Source organism: Larimichthys crocea, chromosome XVII (genome assembly GCF_000972845.2).
Source record: "Larimichthys crocea isolate SSNF chromosome XVII, L_crocea_2.0, whole genome shotgun sequence".
NCBI classification, from domain to species: domain Eukaryota; kingdom Metazoa; phylum Chordata; class Actinopteri; family Sciaenidae; genus Larimichthys; species Larimichthys crocea.
The window spans coordinates 25,263,115-25,277,340 of record NC_040027.1 but is presented as its reverse complement, the minus strand read 5'-3'; the positions used below and the strand labels follow the sequence as shown (position 1 = coordinate 25,277,340).

At 40.0% G+C, this 14,226-nt stretch overlaps 1 protein-coding gene across 13 annotated transcripts in view; it reads left to right on the top strand.

Annotated features, from left to right (window-relative positions):
* The window catches only part of ptprfa (protein tyrosine phosphatase receptor type Fa), a 291,110-nt gene that overhangs the window by 174,861 nt on the left and 102,023 nt on the right, over nucleotides 1–14,226 (top strand). For all 13 annotated transcript variants that reach the window (XM_027289990.1, XM_027289989.1, XM_027289987.1 and 10 more), the window contains 2 exons: nucleotides 5,659–5,928; nucleotides 11,944–12,525. In XM_027289990.1, the coding sequence (XP_027145791.1) occupies nucleotides 5,659–5,928; nucleotides 11,944–12,525 (852 nt within the window). The remainder of the gene's footprint in view (nucleotides 1–5,658; nucleotides 5,929–11,943; nucleotides 12,526–14,226) is intronic.

Here is a 14,226-nt window from a genome sequence, read left to right as displayed (position 1 = left end):
CCTCAGGTCTGGCCAGCACACCATCCAGCACCACAGCATAGAACCGTTGTGGTAATTATCAACAAGCAAACATCTCACTGTTGCCTGACATGAATCAGACTGAAGGTCTCATATCGTCCAGGCTGATAGATGAGCCAGGCCCAGCCTCTGGAAGTACATTATGATACTGCGAATGATTCCAACAGGGCAGAAGTTGTTTTGGCACCAGCACGATGGAAGTGGATTTGAAGTATAGGTGGGGACTGCTGCTTGGGCCATTGACAGTTTAAAGATGTCAGTCAAGACCTCAATTAGCTGCCCAGCACAAGCCCGGAGTACACGTCCAGGGATGCATCAAGGCCAGCTGCCTTATGCGCATCAATACTGCTCAGTGCTGCACACACTGGAGATTGACTATGAAACTGCTGTGAGCTGTGAAATGTAATGTCCAAAAGTTCTTGCCAGCTGTATAATATTTCTGCAATATTTCTCCATATTTCTGGAACGAATAGGCAGATATCTGCTAATATGCAGAGTCTGGAGAGATGCTGAGCTTCATGTCGTGGATGTGCCGCTATCTGATGAATCAATTGAATCAGTCTGGAAGAAGTAGTCTAAGAAATAGTCTAAGTTACTGTTATGTAAATGTGAATGCTATTCAGCACAGCAGACTGGACAGGGTTTAACTTAACCCGAGATTAAATAAATTAAATGAACAGATTATCCAGAATTCAAACTCATTTCACGTTCACATGTTCAAGTATGAAATACCAGACAATAGTTAGATAGTAGTATTAGTTGTAAACATTACTGTTATTTGACTTGGACAGCGGGTCATGTACAGTAGGATTAATTTAGACTTCACAAACTTCAGGCTCTGCAGTATGTACTGCATTGCCAGAGTTGTAATGGAGAACAAATGATTTTGAAGGACTCAAAATCCATTATTCACAACAAAAATAGAAGTTTCCATGACCTTTTAGGGGCTCTGTGGATAATAGACTAGACAGGTGTAATAATATGAGGGAAGATAATGGCACTGCTCTGCAATGCGGCACCTGAAATAACCTCCCATAATGCATTTCTGCTATGTTGTCCTCAGATTTTCACTGTAGTCCTGTGAGGATGAATACTATGGCTACAAACCACACACCTCATATTGCATTCATGTCATGTAAAACTGAAATGTTGCTAAAGTTTCTCTAGTTTTAATTCAATATTCTGATTCAGTGGTTTGGAGAAACAGTGCTGATGTAACTGCTGGCCAGCTGAGGCTAACATCCTATTTTAGTGCCCTACCTACCCCTACTGTGCTGTGTGGTAAGGATATAAGCAGGTAATTTCAAGGTTATGATGTCCGTCAGTAAGATATCTGATGTATGTGTTTCCATTTACCAACACACACACACAGTTTTATCACTCCTTTCTCTTAGCATCCAAATTTTTGATGGATTCCTATTTCTCTGGCACATCAACATTAAAATCAAATGTTTCTTCATAGTTGTCAGAGCCAATTTTGCTTGAAATCAATCAGAGTTCTAACCAAAGGCGAACTGGAAACACTTCCCATGGCAACATTAGAGACAGGCCACGTGTGTCTGCATATGTGTGTGTTGGAAGATCAATGGGAAAATCAAATGTTAAGGCCTGGCTTTTGCTGTGCACATGCTGAAATTGACTACCACCATTAGAGTTTTGTCCCATGAACTGTACTGTCATACAGCTTTCCATGAGAGATCCACGTTTCCCAAAAATAAAGAAAGTTCAAGTGAAAAGACGCTGTGTGCTTTTTACAAAAGGCACCCCGTAGTCCATCAATGAAAAAGTCTTGTTGTATATAATATAATATAATGTATTCTAGATGACTTAACACATGAAATATGCTAAACAAAAACTCATCATGTCATGACAGCTGTGATAAAATAAATAGAAAAGAAATTAAATTATTTCTGATTTAACATATGTTGTCAACTGATACATATTGCAACAACACCAGTTGATCTTAAAGCGATGATAATTATAGTAATGCTAAAAATAAATATCACTATATCTCAAGGAAGTGCAAGTTTACTCACAATATGATAATACTATTAATTTACTACATAATACAACCAAACTATCACCTAACTATTGGTCATACTTGTATAATAATAACCCAAATATACAGTGTTTTCTAACTACTGACTGTCGGATGGTGTAGAAGGAAATATCTCAACAAATTGTGGATGCTTTTCCATGAAATCTAGTACAGGCATTTTCCTGCTGGATAAATTGGAATTGATGTTTTAATGTTTAATGTTGCTGATGTTTTAACTTTTCATGAGCGACACCATAAGTCCAAAACTTCAATTTATTCATTACTCTAGTACTCTGCGATAAGATTGCAAAACCAGTTCGTGCTTGGTGCTAACAAGCAAACGTTAGCATACCTACATGCTAAACCATGATAGTGACCATGGCAAACATTACTAACTGGACGTCAGCTTGTTAGCATTGTAATGACTAAAGTAATTGCTAAGATCTGGACGACTGATTCAGAAGACAAAACATTGGGGCTTGTGAAACCATTACACGTATTATCCATTTTAAACATCCATCATAGTTCACAGTTTGCTTCATAGAACCTGACCTGACTGCACTGACCATACAGTAGTTGTTTGTGATGCTTATTACTAACATTTCAGATTTCTTCCAGATAAAGTGGGACAAAAAATTGGCTTGTACAATTGTACGACTGTCTGACCTTGTCTACCAGATATACCTCAAGTGCAATCACTGAAAGAAGACTGAGAAACATGATTCAGTACAGTCAGACCGCAGAGAGCTACTCTAAATTTCTGATTGGTCTCCCATACTTTTTTTGTTGTAGAAGGGCTCACAAATAGATAGTATTTTTATAAACAGTTTGTTTAGTTAGTTTTGTTTTCTACATGGAGAAAAGAATGCTGTACAATGATTCAACCAGACTGACAACTGTAAGAGCAAAAAGAGACCAAGAATCTCTGAGAAACAGTTAAATAACAACAGAAGAAATCACCAGACACTGGTAAAAGAAACCAACGTCCAATGTGGAAGCTTCTCATTAAAATCTGTGCACATTGAAACAGGTTTCTGTTTGAGTGTCAAACGCACAAAAATGTCTTTAACACGCTGTAATGAAAAGAGTATGTTTCTTGAGCAAAGTTATTCTTAAAACATCAAAAAGGAAATAGAAATTTGGGGTTGGGTTAGAACTACTGGAAGTGGGTCACAAAACATCAGCTAAACATATGAGTACAAATCACAGTTTAAACCAGTTCAATCGAACCACTGAGTGACTGCATGGGGCCCCCAAAAAACAGGTTGCACTGCTGTGGTTCAATAATGATCTCGGGGCATTTAAGCTTTTCTGTGCTGGAAAAAGAGTTCAAAATTAAAGGGTGTTCGGAGGAGAAAATGGTTACAGTATTCTCCCCTGTTGGGCTACATTGACTGACTAAATGTATAATTAATAACTTCATTGTTCTTCTTTTGGGGCCCAAGCTATTTCAAATGTAAATAATATATACAGTTTTTATAAAAATGAAATAATAATCAGTATTGGAGGAAAGAAGAAAAACATTCCCTTAACAGCTGAATCCAAACTTTTGAACAGAAGTGTACTTTTAACAAGAAAACTAAAGGAAGCCTTACAATGTCATGTCTCTGTTTTCATCCTAAATGTATGCTAACTATTTACAGCACAGATCAAGCCCAAGCCTGTCAGAACAAGATGGGATATTTTGTTTCAAAGTTGAGTTTTTAAAGTCTGAGTCATTGGTATTGATCAATAATGGTATCCACCCTGAAAATAAATATCTCGCTGAGGGGTCGTAAAAATCTTATGCGACCTTAAATCCTTTAATACCTTTAATCAAAGACTCAAAATAGATGTCCTGCAGCATCAAATATGTGACCAGCCACAGTAAAAAATGTTTCCCACCTAAACGATCTGACAGTTTGTCCCTAAATCTTCCTCTCTCATCTCATCCCACTATCTCAGCCCTCTGCCTCCTCTCTCCTCCATCTCCAAAACTCCTTCTTGGGAATCAGCCCAAATCGGCATTTCAGAGGCTGCCACATCCCATGTCAGCAGTCAGTGCTGTTCTTGTAAAATTTAGTGTACTCCAAAACTTACTGAATGTTGTCATTGTTCAGTCAAACATGCTGTACGTGCTACTAGTGCTGTTTCCCAGCTCCGACATCGTCACTTCTCACATTACATCATTGTTCTACACTGAGAGGCAGAGTGACAGAATTTGTAAGTCGTTCTAACCCCCCCTCTGTAGTTAAACCATCATCTGATCCACAGTGTAAGCTCCTCGCACCCATACTCCAGCCCACAGCTTAAATTACACTTCGGGAGTCAGGTTTTCATGACTTTGCGCTCAGCTAAGTCGAGAGAGCGAGGACTTCACTTATACAACAGAGCTGTCTGCATATTTAATGCTCACACAGTACTGTTGTACTAATTCAGATGTACTTTAATGAGGAAGCAGATCCCAGCACTTAAGGGAGATTTCTAAGGAAGAGCGTTAACAATAGGGGAGAATCCTTCAGTGTTCTCTCAGCACACTTTGTGCCTCAGCATTGGGATGTGATGGAAGTGCTTTTGACTAGCAGCACAGTAGACTCAATCCCTGCAGCCCAGCAGGAAACCTCTGATACTCCAGAGAAATCCAGCTACCCGCCACAAGGCACAGACTCTCACTTTATTCCATTTTTTAAGTGAAGATGGCGCGTCCTAATTTCACATCTAGCAAGAAAGAGCTTGCATAATATCTGGTAATGCCATATCAATACCATGGGGCTCAGAGAGAGCAAGCCAGACTTAGTCTGTTGGTCCCAGACTGTAGAAAAGAGGGCTGAGACCAAGATGCTCAAGGTTTATGATAGATGGAAATGTTGTCCAAGCACATTTAAAGGCAAAAGTCTTCGAGATGAGACATAAAGAACCATACAGACGGGAATAAAGGCACAACTTTCAGTTTCTCATCTGGCCAAGATGGATTTTTTTTTTACTACCTCTCTGGGAGCCAGTGTTTTCTAGTCATTGCTAGACTTACTTACAGGACGTTATCCATGACAGCGAACACAGTTCCTTCCGCAGTCAGAGTTACATTAACCTCTGTTCCTTAGAGCAGGCAATGAAGTAACTTTATCACAAAATGAAAATTAATCATCGTGTTTACTGATAATGGATTAAAAATGAATAAAAACATTTGCCTGCTTGGAAGTAGTATTATGTGCTAAATTATGCAAAAGACAGTTAATATTCTTCTTATAAACCAACATAACATAAGTGTATTAGACTAAAAAATCTTAAGTTAAAGCATGGGGTAAGAACACTGTCTGAAATTACACTGACTCTATAACTCTAAAACTGTCTTTAAGATTTAAGTTACTGTGGACATCAAATATTTCATGAAGATTCATGAAATAGTGTAAAACAGACTGCAGAGTACGATGGGACAATAAAACTCCACCAGGTTGATGCTAATTTTATTCAGGCTCATCAGTCCTGACCAGTTCACACACACTGTTGCACAGTACAAGCCAGGCCAGTCAAAGATGAAGTCAGATCAGTGGTCCAGTGATCCCCCCCCCCCTTTCATTCTCCTCCCCTGTGTCCTCTCACAATCCCTTTCTTTACCCCTGCAGTGCGTCGCGTGCCTCCCCGTTTCTCCATCCCTCCCACCAATCACGAGGTGATGCCCGGTGGCAGCGTCAACCTGACCTGCGTTGCGGTTGGTGCTCCCATGCCTTATGTCAAGTGGATGAGCGGCGAGGTGGAGCTGACCCGGGAGGAGGAGATGCCGATTGGACGTAACGTCCTGGAGCTCACCAACATCCGGCAGTCTGCCAACTACACCTGTGTGGCCATATCCTCCCTGGGCATGATCGAGACCACGGCCCAGATCACTGTCAAAGGTCAGAAGTACTCTCTGTTGAGGTCTGCCTGTATGTATTTATACCTGTCATTTTTTTTGTCCTTCATACAGTATCAGTATATATGACAAAAAAATCATCCTAGAAAAAGAAATCAAAACTAGTACATTAAGTGGTAAATCGACTATTTATATAGCGCCTCTGTGACTCATTCACCCATTCACACACACATTAACATACTGACGACATTGGCTGCAATGCAAGATGCCAAATGAACAGTTTTTGGGAGATGCAGCGATTCACACTGAAGGCTTCGGGAGGCTGGAGGAGCCGAGGATTTAACCACTGATCATCTGATTCGCTCTACCTCTTACCTGCCTCTAGCAGAAGAGGGTCATTGAGTTTAGATCATTTTGTGGTTTCAGGCTAGTTTAATTTGACTTGTAGCTTCTAACTGACTAGCTTGAGAAGATGCTGTAGTGATATCACATAAACAGGGATTTTTTTATTTCTCTTCTGTGACAGTGAACACAACACACAGCTTTTCAGTTCGATTTTTATTACTTTTTGTAAAAAACAACCAACATGTTCTGCTGTTTGTTTATTTGTTTGTTTGGGATGAGTACTAATGTGGTTCATTTTCAAACTCTAACATTTTCCAACCATCTTGGATTGTTTAAATGCTCCTTTAGAAGCATAAACTTATTTTTATTTTAATAAAACCTAAACTATTTCCATAGTTGTAAGTTATTATTTAGCTTCTGATGTCTAGGTAATTTATTATTATTAATATAAGAGCCAACTAAATGCATAGACATTGTTTGATAATCTGAAAAAGGAACACAGCAATGAAACTTAAGATATATATTGTAAGCAAGAAGGTAACCATAGATCTTTCCTAGATTGGATCATCATTAAAGTCCCCTCCTGTACTTTACATTTATCATGTAAATCCTTGAACTTTGAATAAAGTGAACTGGTCTACCCCACTGTGAGCATATCCATAAGAGAGTTAGAGTTAGTTTTAAAAGGGCCGTAATCCTTCTGCCATCTTCAGAAGTGACATTTTCTGTCAATTAGTTCAGGAAGAGAACGGCCCCTGCAGAGTGATGACAGGCATGAGAAAAGTATGCTTGATCCCCGCTGGCCTTTCCAAAATGTACCGTCTGTATCACATGAATGAGTTTCCTGTAGGAAAAAAAATATTGGCACCAGTTTTCCCAATAAAGAGGACAACACTGCTCTCTTTTTAATCCTGTCCTAGAACTTCCCAACGTTAAGAGAAATAGCACACAAACAGGGCCTCTCTGACTTCACTGTGATGTCTGGAAGAAATAAGTGTAGATTAGTAATTCCAGTAAACAGGTGCTCTAACCCGACTCTGACTTTTTATATAGTTTTCAGCCTTTGTTTTAATCATGTCGTTTTGCCCTCTCTGTTTCTACTAACACTTCTTAATGGGCTAAAGAAGATTCTAACCCTTACACCTTTGATGGATACTAGTTGGTGATAGATCAGTTCGATATCAACATGGACTCACACGCCACTACTCGGCCAAACAAAACCTGCTTTTAATGCTTTTACCGATCACTGGATTATTTTAACTCAACTTATTTTATTTTTTATTTTGTTATTTTTAAATCTTACTTGGACAGTACCAATTTTTTATTTTGTTATTTTTAAATCTTACTTGGACAGTACCAACTGTCATGGCTGTGTGCGTGGACTGCATCATTTCTTACTCACAGTTGAAGAATAACATTCATCGACTTGAGTCTGAGCCCTGAGACCAGCTGATCTAGGGCTTTGTCTCGGTTGCCACTGCCCAGTCAAAACATATCTCACATATCTCTGGGGGTCTCCCTGGCGGCAAGTCTGAAGCAGTCTCCTCGCCTCTGTCCACCTGCACAGACCCCCCGCTCTGGGCTATCAACTTCTAAGCCGAGAGAGGCAGTATCAACAGAGCGTCTTCAGCATTGTCCAGACAGCCCACGCATCTCATCCCACCGCCCCCTCTTTCCTCCCACCACGCTGATCATTGGTGACTCGACGTTGATTAAAAGGATCATTGTTCATGTGGGAATGAATGACACCACCCATCAGGAGTTTGAGTGCACTAAAAATGATTTTAAACTCCTTTTTGACGCTCTAAAGAACTGTGGAAAGTCTGTTTTCATATCTGGCCCCATCCCAACTGTGGGTCGTGGAGCTGGCCGTTTTAGTAGACTCCTCAGCCTTCACACTTAACTCCTATCCACCAGCAGGATCTACAACTTTGGTCTTATTGACAATTTTAACTTGTTCTGGGATCGTGACTAAACATGATGGGATCCATCCAAATAAGAGCCTAATGCTGTGTGCTAACCTGCAGCATGCGGTGCACACCTTCTCATGTGACTGACTCTCTACATCTCGTTATTAATAGTTTTAAACAAAATAATAATTTTATTACAATTAATAATATCTATCAGTCTGGTTTTAGAGAGCACCATAGCACAGAAACTACACTGGTCAAAGTACTAAATGACATTAGAACCAATAATGATTCAAACAGACTCTGTGTTTTGGTCCTACTTGATCTTAGTGCAGCTTTTGATACAGTTGATCATAATATTTCACTGAACAGACTTGAAAATTGGGTTGGCCTCTCGGGTGTGGCTTTGAATTGGTTCAGGTCATATCTGACTGGGCGGGACTTCACTGTGACACTGGGTGATTTCTTATCAGATGTAAATATTATTGCCTGTGGAGTCCCTCCAGGTTCTATCTTAGGGTCCCTTCTGTTCAACATCTACATGCTCCCACTCGGCAAAATTATTAGAAGTCATAACATTGAATTCTATAGCTACGCAGACAATACACAACTGTACTGTACTGTCAATTACCGAGTAGGATTTACATTCAAAAACATGTACTGCACCCACTGCTGGTTTCTGAGCAGGTTTGTGGTGATATGAAGAGTCACTGTGAAAATCTCTGTTGTCATCAGTTTTCTTATGGATTACTTTTACAGGAAATAGTCGAAAACTGTTGACAGTGAGGGGTGTTTATTGTCCAGAGTGACCAGGATGTTGTTTCAAAGGGTTTTAATTGATTTTTTAATGCATTTCTCAAAGGTGGATATCTTAAAACCCAATGCACATGACAACCAATGACAAGCGAGCAGATATGTCTTCTTGTAATTTGTGTGAACTGACCCTTTAATGAAGGTCTCTTTCTGGTTGACCCTGTGAGACAGTCACAGTTAGGTCAGATATAAGATTTCCCCTGACAGTGCGCCACTGATATCAGTATTCAAACATGTTTGGACGGCCTGATAAGAAGCCGCAGTATGAAAGCAGGGTTCCATTAACTGTTCATTAACAAAGTGATCTGCTGTTCTCTAATCCTCTGTGTGATGGCCTCAGCAAAACGCAGAATGCATTAACAGAAACATGAAGTCAAGTATTCCAGTTACACAGTGAGTGTACAGTTAAAACAGTGATGGAAGTTTTTACATTTACTAAAAGAAAAAGTAGATACATTCATATTGTATTAATAACTGTGATCAAGAAAAAAAAAGATGAATTAGTAGGATTTTGATTACTCTAGGTTGAAGATGGATTTCATAGTGCAAGGAGCAGTGAGTCAGTGCTTTAGATCCTTGAGGCAAGAAGACCATAACTACCTCCATTATGAGGCTAATGTGTATGTGTACAAAAATCTTTTAAATAAACATTTGCTATAATAAAGTTATGTTCCCGCAGATGTGTGTGAGCATTATCACTCATAATTCATTGGGTGGAAGTCAGTTGAAGAAAGTAAACTCTGATGAGCTGCTGCTTGAGGCAGAAGAAGAATAAAACAGGAGACTTGAAATCTGAAAATATCCATATCAGGAATGTTTCATTTCTGCCAGAGGAAAGGAATATATTAGAGAGGAGGACGATGATGTTTGAGTTTAGTTTTCTATATACTATATTTCCATTAGTGTAACTTGAATGAGTCTTTTATAAAGCCTTTTTTTATATATAAATGCAGCAGGTCCACGAAGTCCACAATGTTAAACCACCATGTTTCTACAGTAGCCCAAACAGATATACATTTGCTCTAAAGAGGACCTTTAACATTTCTCACACTTTTCATAACCACTGTAGTTTCTCCTACACGCTAGGAAGGTGAGGCTGAGGCGAGCGGGTTGCAATACGCAACTAAATCGCCAGATGCCTTTAAAACCTACACACTAGACCTTTAAATCATGTAATTTCAGGTTTTTCCTGCTGGTTTTGTAGCTTTTGCGAGATACCTTGTCTCGTTACATTCAAGCCTTAAACATACAATTTCTCATACAGCATGAGCTGGCTGTCTCTACATTATAAGGAGTCATTTTTTTGTCCACACCAAGGCAACAACATTATTTAAATGAACAATAATAACTTTCTGAAATTAGCTTCTATAAACTGAAGAGTGAATGGAGAAAATCACTGCTCTACTGGACGTACAAATCTACGCTTTTTTCTTCCAGACATCACAGTGATGTCAGAGAGCCCCTGTTTGTGTCCACAAATCAATAATCCAATGAACTCATGCACACATTACTATTTCATGCTTTTGAATGATTCATTTATGCGCAAAAAAATTACAAAATTGTGCCCCCAGATTTGTTAATTTGTGCTTGAATTAATCATTCATGTGCACTAATGAGATAACTGGCCTCATTCAGTTTTTTTTTTCTTAAATTTGTACTTGAGAAAGGTCCTAAGAAGTCAGATTCATCAAAAAAACTGTTCTAAAACTGCAGAAGTGTTCGCACCTGCATTCATCTAATGATGAATGCCATTGTCCTCTTCAGCTGAAAGGGTGGGCCAGTTTTACGTAATTAGGATAAGTAAGCTCCCCACAAATCCCTATAAATGGGCACGAGACTGCAGGACTGTGTGCACAGACAGAAAGTAAGAAAAAAAAAGTTGAAGATGAAATCATGGAGCAGTGGACTTAAGACGTAAGAAAGACCTCAGCAATTCTGAAAAGGAGGTGCTGCACAGGTTTCACCTCCCTCTGAGGTGAAACCTGGCACCTCGCAGCGAGTACTGCAGCAGCACCTCCACATGTGTGCGCCCAGGGTCCCGTTCAAGTGTCCCACATTCGGGGCACTTGATGTGGTCCTGGACAACCAAAGGAGAAAGACCCAAATATTATATTTGAGAAATCCCTGCTGGTTGGGCCCGGCTTTACTGTGCCTGCTCGCTTGCTTATTTGTCTGGCTCCACTTGTGACGGTACAACACCAAAACACAATAGGGGTGCCTGATCGGCGCTGTGACAGGAGCGGCACTTGAAAGCAGCACTTACACAGACACAGGACAGTCAGGTTGCTTCTTTGATAAAACTGCAAAAGAGACACTAAAGTATCCACATTATTACACTGGTAACGATCAATACCAATACCATTGTTTGGATCGATCCGCCCACCACTAGCCTACAGGCGTGAAAAATGAACAGTGACGTTTGTCAGACGATGGATAATCAAATCGAAATGTAAAATTTTGTTTGTCTGCCTGTTGTTATCTTTAACATCCGTTGAACAATCCATTAACATAGCATAAAATGAATGTACAAGTAATGCACAGGTGCAAATGTAGATAGATTTGCAACAATTTATTCCTTTGTGCGCATGAATCAGAATTTTGCTCCATCACACCTGGTGGGCGTCATATGAAAAATACTTTTGTTATATCTATAAATTATGTAGAAAGTGTGGCTACATTAAATATACAGTATGCACCTCTGATGATCCTTAGCTCTGGTTCTGTAGACTATAGATGGATTTACATAAGAACACTTGCACCCACCTGACTGGTAAAATAATACATGTCCTCAGCCTGCTGGCCCTGTGCCGATTAGGAGAGTACAGACAGGCTCCTGAATGATAATAATAGTTAGACTGTCTGCGTTGAAGAGCTCCAGATACTCCAGTGGGTGTTCTTGTGCCTGACCCTCATGTCAGAGAGAGGTAAAGAAAAGGAGATTGCTGAGGCTTGTTTGTCTGACTCTCTTGTGTGTGTCCTCTCTCCAACAGCCCTACCCAAGCAGCCCACCTCCCTCATTGTGACAGAAACCACAGCCACCAGTGTCACCCTGACCTGGGACTCTGGCAACCCAGAACCGGTCTCCTACTATGTTATCCAGTACCGTGCCAAACTGTCTGATAACGGCTTCCAGGAAGTAGACGGAGTGGCCACAACCCGCTACAGCATTGGTGGCCTCAGCCCCTTCTCCGAATATGAGTTTCGCGTCATGGCTGTGAACAATGTCGGCCGAGGGCCTCCCAGCGGTATTGTGGACACTCGTACGAGTGAGCAAGCGCCCTCATCACCTCCTCTCCACGTCCAGGCGCGCATGCTCAGTTCCAGCACCATGCTGGTCCAGTGGGAACCTCCAGATGAGCCCAACGGCCAAATCCGTGGCTACAGAGTATACTACAGCTCGGAGCACGACGCCCCGCTCAGCGCCTGGCAGAAACACAACACAGATGACAGCCAGCTCACCACCATCTCAGGCCTCACCACAGATATCACCTACAGCCTGAGGGTGCTGGGCTTCACATCTGTGGGAGATGGGCCTCCCTCTGATGTTCTGCAGATCAAGACGCAGCAGGGAGGTGAGAACATTCTCACTATGTCACAAAGCAATGAAACAAGAAAACTCTGAAGCTGCTGCAGTCACATTTAAAACAGCGTCCCAGAGTTGGTCACAGGAACACTGATGTGATGTTCGAAATATTCAAATCATTGATTGAATGAAATGTAAAAAAAATACTCCATTACATACAGGACAAAAGTCCTGCATTCACAGTGTTACTTAATTCTTTATGGCCACTTAAATGAAGTGGAACAAGCAGTAAACAAAACAGTGACATATTATCACCTTATGAAGATGTACTAGGAAAATGTGCCAGCAAACAGCCACACCCAGCAGACACAGAACAACATCATTCCTTTGAATCTCATCTAATATTCCCTCCCATTTTAGCTCTGATTTGGTCTCCACCAACTCTTTTATTATCTGGCTCTTTGGCTTCACTAACTGTAGCTCAGTCTCAATATACACACTTAGTGACACAAAACTGACAAAAGAAAGTGTCCTCCAAACTAAGGATTGGAGAACAGAATTGTAAACTTCTGTATTCAGTATTAAAAATGATACTCAATACCTTTTGTGATACCCCGGCAAAAAGAAACAAGTCACAAAAAAATAAGAACATGTTTTTTTTAACAACCTGCACACAGTGCTGCTACATAAACGGTGAGGCACTGAACACGCATTGAGCTCCAGAGTTTCCCACAGAATGACAGTCAAACTGTGGCAGCTTTATATTCATTTGAATACATTAACATATTTGTAGTAGATTATTTTTTATGTTACCATTTTAATTCTTCACCTTATTTTAGTGTTTACTCACAGAATTCTTTAACCTGCTCACCTTGCTTTTCCTTCTCTTCCCCTGCACACACACAGTCCAATAATGTAATACCTGCCAATAACGTAATAATTTGGGCCATTTTAAATGTAATAAAGCCAATAACTTTTTAAAAAATCTCCATAATTTCATGTATGGAGGAATATTATTTAATAATTTACTGTGAAGTGTATATGGTACTTAGATCACTTAGTGGAATGTGCTAGAATTCAAGAAGAGGACAGTGGTCATGTGACCTACATGTGTTTGCTCAGTGTTAGATGAAAAAGTCTAATCGCTCTAGTTATTACTAAGTTATTACATTATTGACATGTTATTACATTTAAAATGGTCAAAATGATTACGTTATCGGCAGGGATTATTGGACGTTATTACATTATTGGTTGCTACAAGCCTTTTTCAGAAACAAATGTACTTATATTTCATTTGATATGTTTATTTCTGCACTTATCACTTCATAGAGTTAGGTGGAGATTATCCTCTAGTTAATAGAAAAAATGTAAAAAATCAATCACACATGGCTGGTTCGGATTGTAGATCTGTCAAATTATCGATACCTTTGACAACCCTACTTCAAACTGTCACTGTGCATGCCTAAGACACACCTTCTGACTGTGCTGCTGACATACACAATGTCCCACAATGCAATGCTCAAAGGGAATTGAAGGGCTACCGACGAGAAAACCATCAGTGAATTCATTTCTTTACAGACTGATGATGTTTTTTTCTTCACGAACCAAAACATTATCCAAAAGCAAATCGTTTTTGTGATTTCATTGCACCTCTGGTGCTGGGGCACTGTGACAAAACACTGTATGTAACAACAATGCTGCGTGTAGCATTAGACTTCCATGACTTTCATAATTATTGTGCAATTAGAGA